This window comes from Plasmodium gallinaceum (genome assembly GCF_900005855.1).
Source record: "Plasmodium gallinaceum strain 8A genome assembly, contig: PGAL8A_v1_141, whole genome shotgun sequence".
Classification (NCBI taxonomy): Eukaryota; Apicomplexa; class Aconoidasida; order Haemosporida; family Plasmodiidae; genus Plasmodium; species Plasmodium gallinaceum.
The window spans coordinates 243,406-253,702 of NW_021628302.1; the positions used below are offsets into that span (position 1 = coordinate 243,406).

Here is a 10,297-nt window from a genome sequence, read left to right on the forward strand (position 1 = left end):
AAAAAAAAAAAAAAAAAAAAAAAAAAAAAATTCATAATTTTTTATAAATATATAAATGTTAACTAAATGAAATAATTTAAACCTTTAAAAACATATGGTATTTATCTTTTTTTTTTTCGTATAAAATAAAAATAAATACAAAGTTATCTCTAGTAGTTAAATTATCATAAATATTTATTCCTATTAAATTCTCCCTTTCATTATTTTCATTTACATAATATGGTATTTCATCATCAGAAATTATAGACTTTTTATATTTCTTTAATTGTGTGCATTTTCTTTTATATAATTCATAGTTACTTTTATTTTCTATACAAAAAAATAACCTTAAAAAAAAAAAAGAAAAGAAACAAACATAATAATATAGAATTATTCTTAGACAATATTATTTTTATTTATTTAAATATTATATTCTTATTAATTTTTTACTTATGAAATATAAATTTATTGTATGAAAAAGAAATATTCCCGATATCACATAAGCATATGTATAAATAACTATAATCGCTTTGATTCATATAATTGAGTATATTGTTTTGAAATTCATCTAATAACCTAATTTAATAATTATATATATAAAAAAAAAAAAAAAAAAAAAAAAAAAAAAGGTTGTATTGAATAAGTTAAATGTAAAAAAATATATATTTTAAATTAAAATATTTTTATAAAATTTATACTTTAAGTATTTAGGGATTTGAGTATAATAGGATATTAAAAATAAGGAATGTAAAATTTTAATATTCTGAATTCTTTGATAAGCATACATACTTTTGTTATCCATAAATATATCAATAATTGTTAAAATATAATTATAATTATTTTGAACACTTTTTAAATTGTTATTTAAATTAAAATCTTTTTTATTATTTAAATAATTATAAATACAAATTTCTTTAATGCTATGATTAGTATTTACTATAATCCCGCTGCTATCCAAAAAGCATAAAACTGAGCAATCACTTAAAATATTCAAATGTCGTTTATCTACTTTTATTCCCTTTAAAAATATATATATATATATATATATATACAATTGAAGAAAAAAAAAGTATATTTTATATATATTATACCTTAATGATTAACAAAAGATTGTTTTTTAAATTGTAAAATAAACCAATTTTTTTCTTATTAACATAAGAACTATCATCAGTTGTTGATGAAAAATCATAGGATGAAGAAAAGGTTTTCTTTTCATAACTTTTATCTTTAAAATAATTTGCATACACCATGTTTAAGGAAGAACAATAACCATAAATTAATTCCGAAAATATCCTATAAAAACATTAATTACATAATGAATATTTTCACGTATTTTATTTGATTTATTTTAGTTTGTAAACCTATGAAAAAAAGGTAATAAGGTAATAGACATTAATATGTTATAAATTAAAAAATAAATAATAACAAAATGAGGTATGTCTATACTCTTCTTAATGTCTAAAAAGCTTTATTTCATAAAATAAAAAAAAAAATAAAATAAAATAAAATAAAATATTATTTCATATTTTTTATACAATTATGAATATTTAAAAAATTAAAAAAGAAGAATATAATCATAATCATAATAATATTTATAATTAAAAATATCTTCCTAGAAGATTATTTGGTAATATTTTATATTTTAATATATTACTATATTATTGATAAGACACTAGAAATTGAAAAAAGAATTATCCACATATAAATATATAATATATGTATTTTTTCGGTTAGAATAATGTTCCTTAAATTTTTTTTATTTTTTAAACTTTTACTATATACTACATTATCCTCAATATATTTTTTAATAATAGATATAGATACATTATCATAAGATACAAACGAATATAGATGAAAAGATGGTAGATACTCTCTTTTCTCATCTTTTGGATATTTAGTTAATAAGTTGAAACTAATTTTATTTTTGTTTATTGGCATAAATATTTCATTCTTTTCATATTTTTTACCATATACTATAATAAAAAAAAAAAAAAAAATAAATGATATATTTAACAAAAAATATATAAAAAGAAAGCGAAATATTTTTATACTTATACCGTTTTCATTAATATTATATTCTGCACAATGGCAAGGAATTAAATCTCCGGCTCGTAATAAAAATATATCCTCTTTTATAAGCTATTATTATTCAATTAAAAAAGACATATATATATATATATATATGAAATATTATAATTAAAATAGAATATGTAATTAAATAAATTATCAAAATTAAAATTTAAAACTATAAAGAAAAAAAAAAAAGAAATAACTATCTAAATAAATAAATAACTACATAGTTATTTTTAATTTAAACAAAAATTATAATTTTTTTATATTAAAAAGAATATTTATCTATACTGTTTCTTCAGTTCTTACTAGATTTGTTGGTAACAATTCCCATTTCTTGTTTCTTAAAATAAAAATAAAATTAGAATTAGGAAAATAGTTAAAGGGAAAATCTCCCTTTTTATTTTTAGTGAAGTTATTAGATGATAAAAATTTTATTCCTTCATTTATTTTGTTTATATACTGATTATTCTGTAAATATATAAATTTAAAAAAAATTAAAAATATTGTAAATAGAAAATACGAATCATAAATAAAAATATAGTTATATATGTAATAAGATAATGTATGTCTTATAAGATCCATTATATAAAAAGTTTAAAAGGAAAATTTTATATCAAGATGAAAAAAAAAAAAAAAAAGTTATTATATTTATAATAATTCAAATATATAAAAAAGATAAATAAACAAACTTAGATTAAAAATGAAAAATGCAATAAAGATAAGTTTTGTTACTTGGGCTTTTTCTGTTTCGTAGTATATTATAGTAAATAACAACAATAACAACAATATTAATACAAATAAAAAAATTAAATAATTTGTACTAATAATATCATTCTCTATTAATAAAGTAAGGTTAAAAAAAAAAAAAAAAAAAAAGATTAAAAAAAAGCTATATTTACTTAAATTCAATTAGCTTTTTTTTTTTATTACCTTTTAATAATAGTTTTCCTATAAATAAAGGAATAAGAAAAATGGATATTATAAACCCTTCTGTTTTATATAAGTATTCAAACCAAAAAACTTTTTTAATTTTCTTCTTATAATTTTCTGTTAAATTCTTTTTGAAAGTATGCAAAAATTTAATATATAAAAATACATATATATGTACATTTAAGTATAATCAAAATTTTATTAATTTAATATTAATGTAACAGAATAGTACATATAGAACAAAATATAAAAAATATCTTCGTATGCTTCAAATATATTTTATTAAAAATTTAAAACATAAAAGAATTATTATTTGTAAAGAGAATATATACAAGACATTATTAATAAAGTTATTATCAATCTAACTGTATTTAAAAGAAAATGGAAGTATTTTTATTAATCACTTTAAATGTTTTATGATTTATAAAAATTATAAACTAAATATGAACAAATATATATATTTTAAAAAAAAAAAATTTTAAGTTAAACATATAATTCAAAAAGCAACTTCTAATAGGACCATAAATAAATTAAAACATAAGAATATTATTATATCTTGCACACATTTACATATATATATATATATATGTATGTATATTTTATACTTTAAATACCTGTAATTCTGTTTTAATAAGTTTACAAAAAAATTCATCATTTATTACGTTTTTCTTGTTCTCAGAATATGCCATTTTAGATAAATTATTAAAAAAAAAACATAAACAAAAAAAGAATGAAAAAACTTTCTTTTATTGTACTGTTTTATATGCACATCTTTTTATTTTTTCCTAATTTTGTTAGATAAAAATTTTTTTTTTCTTGAATGTGTGCATAGGAAAAACTTAAAAGTATTTTTTTTACTTTTATGAATGAAATCATTTAACCGTTAAATATATATATATATGTGTATATTATATAATATATATATGTGTTTTACTATTATTTCTTTATTTTATTTTTTTTTTTAAATTATATTTTTTTTATCCTATTCTATTTTATGATATTTTTTTTTTTTTTTTTTTTGTTTTTTTCTTTATTTTTTTGTTTAAATATATTCAAAAAATTTTTATTATGAATTTATTAAAAATGTTTTAATTACAATTGTGATTGATTGTGTGTTATTTTTTTAAATTCTAATTTTTATAAACCCCATGAATAAATTAATGATTTACAAATTTTTGTTCAATAAACCTATAAGGATTTTTCTTCAATATTTTTATTCATATACTATATTTATCTAACCGTTGTCTTTATTTTTCCTTTTTTTTTTTTTCTTTTTTTTTTTTTTTGTAAGATAAAATATTAAAATTAATTATTTTTTTTTAATTATGTTTGATTTATTTTTCTTTATTCATTAAATATAAATTTTTTTTATTTGTTTTTTAGTTATTTTACATTATGGCTTTTCATTCTTGTCTTATAAGAATAAATATTTTCATATATATATATATATATTTTTAAAAGAATTTGAATGCTATATCTTAAAATATTAATATTTAGTTTTATATTTAACACTAATATTATTTATTATTATTAATATATATATATATATATATTTTAATTGTTATCAAAAATTAGTTTGTACAATTAAGTTTATTCATAAACTATTCTTGTGAATTATTGATTTTTCATTATATATTACTAATTTTTATATATTTTTATATATTTTTATATAATATTTTATTTGTTTATCTTTTTTTAAAATATGGATGGAGATAAATTAATCCATTATAAGGAATGCTTTGTAAAGGATATAAAGAAGAAAGAATTTTATGATACTAAAATTGATAGTGAAGATAAGGAAATTTCAAGTTTTTCATCAATGAAATTTTCTAATTTAGAAAAGGAATTTCAAACACTTCATGAATCCCCAATAAAAGAAAAAATGATAGATAAAGGAAACTTCACAAAAACTCAAGATTTGTCGGAATTAAAAAATGATAAAAAAAAACAATTAGAAAAATATAACACGGATAGTTTTTGTGAAATGGAAAATAAAAGTTTTGTTGAATATGAAGATGAATATAATTTATCTGGAGTGAATTTTATTGATAAAATTTTAAAAAATATTCAAAATGATAACATTTTAAAAAGTAACGGAGAAACATTTTCTAATCATATAAAATTGTATGAAAATTGTGATTTAAAACCTAATAATGTTAAAGATATGTGTAATAATGACATGAAAAATACTTTATATATATGGAATGATAACAAGAAATTATCTTATAGTTGGTATTCTTTTATGAAAAAGGAAGATATAAAAAAGTCAATATGTAATTTTTGTATGAATATTATAAATGATGAATTTTATCTAATACGCCTGGAAAAATTAAAAGATGAAAATTTATGTAAAGAAGATTATCGGAATATTGAAAAATTTTGTTTAAATGAAAACGAAATTATGTATTATAAAATATGTGAATCATATAATATTGAAGATCTTGGAAACATAAAAAATAATGAAGAATATTTAATTAAAAAAAAAAATATAAATAATGAAAAATTAGAAGATTCTCTAAATTTTCCTGAAGTGTTAATGGCAATAGAATATGCAAAAGAAGGATCTAACTTATTAAAACATACAGTTTTTAATATCCCACATCTACGTTTTTTTTTTTTAAGTAAAAATTTAAAATATATAAAATGGTTTTCATCAAGAAAATCAGATGAAGAATCTAAAATTTATTTTAGAAATATAAATAGTTTAGAAATCAACAATATAGGTGATAAACTATTTGAAAATTATAAAATTGATTTACTAAAAAAGCTTTCCTTCTGTATTACTTACAATAATGAAAAAAAAAAAATAATTTTAACCTGCAAGAATCTTCAAGAATTTAATTATTGGGTTACTGCTGTTAGAGCTCTTATGTTTCATTTTAGAAAAATGAAAGTTACCAAATTCATTTTGTTATCTCATTTAAATGAATTTTACTATGTTGATAAAAATAAAAAATATTCTGAAACATCATTAAAGCAAACAGATCAAGTTAATTTATTTTGTGAGTTGAAAAGCATAGATGAAAAAGAGAATGAAAAAATGAAAGAATTAGAGTCATTAAAAAATTTTAACCTTTATGATTTAATAAGTTTTCCAGATTATAATATATATCAAATAAAAACCAAATTTTATTTATTAAAGGAAAAGTTATATAAATATAGAATTTTAATTGAACAGGAGATAGATGATTTCCATACAAACGAAAATATTAAAGATTTATGCAAAACTAAAAATAATCCAGATAGCAAAAGCACTTCAATTAAACCATTAAATAATGATATGATACAATGTAGTAACTATGAAATCAATGATAAAAAAAAAAACATAACGAGTATTTATGATTTGCATCAAGAAAATTCTTACCAGTTTAGAAGTAGTAGTGATAATAATAGCGAAATTCATAATTTATATAAAAATTATAGTAATGATGATTATAATAATTTTTCAGATGTTAATGATTTAAATGAAGATAAGAAAAATATAAAACAAAGTATGAACACTAAATTAAAAACAAATTTTTTACCATATATAAATGACAATTCAAATAGCAAAAATGCAAATGAACAAAAGGAAATAGAAACCTCGTTTAAAATAAACAACATTGATAATACTACTAAAATAAAAGAAATATATTCTTTAAATAATAGATTTAATTTAAATATTAATAAAATAAACATACTTGAACAATTAGAAGAAAATAATATAGAAGAAGATTCCAATGAGTTTAAACTTTTCTTAATTATTAAAATATTTAACAAAATTGATAAAAAACTTAGAAATGTACAAAAAAATATTTTAGAAATTGTTAAAATACTAAAGGTAGAAGAGTCGAAACAAAAAAGAAATGAGATAAAATTTTTTTCAGTAGATAATATTTTGAAATATACTACTATTATCTATAAAACCATAGAAAATAAAATTGTAAATAATGAAAGTAATGTAAATAATGAAAATAATATAAATGTTGAAAGTATGAAATTTTTGAATTCTCAGAAAAATAATAATGAAATAGATAAAAAAAATTTTAATAACTCATTTAATAACATTGATAATATTAGTAATCCTAGTATTGAAAATTTAATTAACATGAATAACAATGAAAAACATTTATCTTTGCAAAAACAAACATTTCCTGAAAAAAAAACATTAGATTCAAATAAATTAATTCATAATATTTTATTTAATATGTGGTTATGCGAAATTGAATTAGGAAATGTTGAAGACATTTTTACTTCTTACACTTATTCTAAAAAGAAAAATTTCCTAATAGGTTTTGATGGTTCAAAAATTCTTAAAACCATATCACAACGTATATCAACAACATTTATGAAATATATAAATTTTTAAATTATTTTTTACCCTTTTTTTTTTTTTTTTTTCGTAAAGTTTAATATTTTTTATTCAACTACAATTTTATATTTAAAAAGAAAAGAAATTAACAAGTTAATACAAAAATAATATAAAATTCAAAATATAAATTAAAAAGAAAAAAATCATAATTAAACAGAACAAAAAAATACTATAATAATATTAATTTTTTAAAAAATTTTTATATATTATAAAAAAAAAAAAAAAAAAAAAAAAAAAAAAACTACATAATTTTTGTAAATAGAAATTTGATAACTTAAAAAATAAAAAAAAAAATTATTTTATTAGCGGACAAAATATATAAAAATAATCAATTTAATAATTTCCGTGAACTCTAAAATCAAAAAATTAAAACAAAATTTTATCTAAAAATCATCTATAATAAACATATTAATCAATATATATATATACATTTGGGATTTATAAATATATTAATATATATTCTTATTAAACTATTTATAGTATCATTATTTTATTTTTTGTATATTCTTATTTAAACCTATATACATTTATTATTTAATGAGTAACATTATTTTTCATCCTAACAAAAATAAAAAAAAAAAAATATTCAATTGAAAATCATTTAGAATTCTAATTAATTCGATATATATAATTGGTAAGTTTTATCAAAATCTAAAAGACATTCATTTATTTCTTTAAGTAAATAATTTATAATAACCCCTTTATGACTAAAAATAAAAAAAAAACGAGAGTTTAATTTTTCCAATTCTTTTAGGATTTTTTTCTTTTTTTTTCTAATTATAATTTTTTCATTTTTATTTTTAATTTCAAGTGAGTTCTCTTCTTGATTAGATAAAGCTGTAGATTTTGAATCAATACTTGCAAAATTTTTAAAACCATTATTATTATTTATATAATTTTCTTTTAAATAATTTTCTAATTTTTCATTTTTTTCACTTAAATTATTGGAAAACTTCTCAGAGGTATTTATTATATTAATGTCATTCCTGTTAGAATTTAAAGTATGACAAATTTGTGTCGTATTTTCATTATTATTATTTTGTTCATCTAACGTAATATGTACATTTTTATTATCATCATTTAACATATTCATTAAAGAATCTTTATTATCTATAATGTTGTTTATATTTTTTTCTGGAATCGTATTATCAGTTATATTTAAATTTTTATTTTCTAATGATTCTTCTTTCCTTATTTCAGTATGATGAATTTCCTTTTTTTCTTCTTCTGTATTATTGTTATTATTACTTACAATATTTTCATATACATTTATATTATTTTCATTAACATTTATATTACTATTCAAAACATTCTCCTTTTGCATAATATTATCATAATTGTAATTTATAAATAATTTTCCTTCTGTAGAATTTTTGGTTTCCAACAGTGATGAACAATTTTCCAATGATTTTTTTTTATCTTGTATTTCTTCATATTTTTCACAAGGAATTGTATTATTCTTGATATTTTTTAAAAATAAATCCATCTCTTTATAAGATTTATATAAATTTCTTATTTTTTTTATAGTAAAAGATAAATTCATATCGCATTTAACAATTATATTATAATATGATTGCATTAAAAGATTTACGTTTTCTACTATTTCTATTAATTTCAATTTATTTTTATTATTGCTTTTGTCTACATCTACTATGTTTCTAATAGTTTCTGAAATGCCATTAATAATAAATAAAAGTGATGAATTCTTATTACCATTTAAATTGTATAAATCATCGTAATTCATTACAAAATCATTTTCATTAAAGTTATGTTGTAACATCTTTTCTCTTCGAAGATGTTTTCCTTTATTTGCACCATTTTCATATTTTAAAAAAAAATAATTATCATTAATATTTAAATTTTCAAAATAATTACTCTTTCTATCTTTTTTAGAATTCGAATTACTCAGAATATATTTGCTATTATGCATTAAAATTGATTTAGTATTATTAAGTGTCTTTATTATACTATAATTATTTCTTTTAGTCTTTTTTAAAACTTTGTTATCTTCTAATTCCATTAAATTTTTTGTTTGTTTTTGTCCTAACATATTTTCATTTTTATCATTGCATATATTATTTGTTTTAGTTTGTCTATCTAAGTCTTCACTTTTCAATTTTTGTATATTATATATATTATCTCTGTTTGTTTCATTATGTTCTATTAACATTTTTTCATTTGGATATCCTATTTCATTTTCTACTTTTTCGTCTTTCTTTAATTTTAATGTTTTTTTTTTTTCAATTTCTACATTATCATTTGTATTTAAAATTTTATCTTTCATGTATGTTAATATATTTTCATTATTAGGTTTTATATCGTGATTTATTCTCATTTCGTCACTTTTATTTTCATTCATATTGTATGATTCGTCATTTTTATTATTAACAAAAAATTTTTTATCAATGCAAATGATTTTATTTTCTTCTTCATAAGAATTTTTTCTATTATTTTCCATATTTATGTTTAGATTATCATATTCATTTATGAAAAATGACTTTGATTCATAAACATTTTTGATGTATGGAATTTTTTCATATAGATGTAAATTTTTATTTTCATTTTGATTTATTACACTATTATCATATTTTTCATTATTATTATTTAATTCGTTTAAATTTTCATTATTTCTTTCAAATTCACTAATATTCATTTTTCCTAATATTGTTTTTAATATTTATAACTATTGTGATAAATATATATATATATATGTAAATAAATTTTTTTTTTATATTTCTAAAAAAAATTCTTTTTATTTAAAATGTTTTAACAAAAATAATCAGAACAATATATTTTTTATTATTAAAGTTACTACTATATATGTAACTAAAATATTCTCTTTTTAATCACAATATTTTTTTTCTTTAAAATATCTTTATCTTTATTTTATCTAATTAAAATTCTAATGAAAAAATGAAAAAAAAAAAAAAAAAAAAAAAAATTAAAAAATCAACTAAAAATGAA

The 10,297-nt window shown here is 16.6% G+C and overlaps 3 protein-coding genes across 3 annotated transcripts in view; 1 reads left to right on the forward strand and 2 right to left on the reverse strand.

The window, feature by feature from the left end:
* PGAL8A_00478700 (conserved Plasmodium membrane protein, unknown function) overlaps nt 1-3,671 on the reverse strand; it is a gene marked incomplete at both ends in the record, with an annotated part of 8,031 nt that extends 4,360 nt beyond the window's left edge. Inside the window, 11 exons of the mRNA XM_028673572.1 lie at nt 83-326; nt 430-555; nt 678-997; nt 1,071-1,272; nt 1,341-1,445; nt 1,634-1,952; nt 2,037-2,118; nt 2,359-2,520; nt 2,785-2,888; nt 2,983-3,109; nt 3,597-3,671. Coding sequence (XP_028530011.1) covers nt 83-326; nt 430-555; nt 678-997; nt 1,071-1,272; nt 1,341-1,445; nt 1,634-1,952; nt 2,037-2,118; nt 2,359-2,520; nt 2,785-2,888; nt 2,983-3,109; nt 3,597-3,671 — 1,866 coding nt within the window. The remainder of the gene's footprint in view (nt 1-82; nt 327-429; nt 556-677; nt 998-1,070; nt 1,273-1,340; nt 1,446-1,633; nt 1,953-2,036; nt 2,119-2,358; nt 2,521-2,784; nt 2,889-2,982; nt 3,110-3,596) is intronic.
* Nucleotides 3,672-4,684: 1,013 nt separating this feature from the next.
* Nucleotides 4,685-7,330, forward strand: PGAL8A_00478800 (conserved Plasmodium protein, unknown function; the record flags this gene model as incomplete). The annotated part of the gene is made up of 1 exon (XM_028673573.1): nt 4,685-7,330. One exon carries the CDS (start codon nt 4,685-4,687, stop codon nt 7,328-7,330), a length of 2,646 nt encoding a protein of 881 aa, XP_028530012.1.
* A 616-nt stretch (nt 7,331-7,946) lies between these two features.
* PGAL8A_00478900 (conserved Plasmodium protein, unknown function) lies at nt 7,947-9,986 on the reverse strand (the record flags this gene model as incomplete). The annotated part of the gene is made up of 1 exon (XM_028673574.1): nt 7,947-9,986. One exon carries the CDS (start codon nt 9,984-9,986, stop codon nt 7,947-7,949), a length of 2,040 nt encoding a protein of 679 aa, XP_028530013.1.
* Between the last annotated feature and the right edge of the window lie 311 nt (nt 9,987-10,297).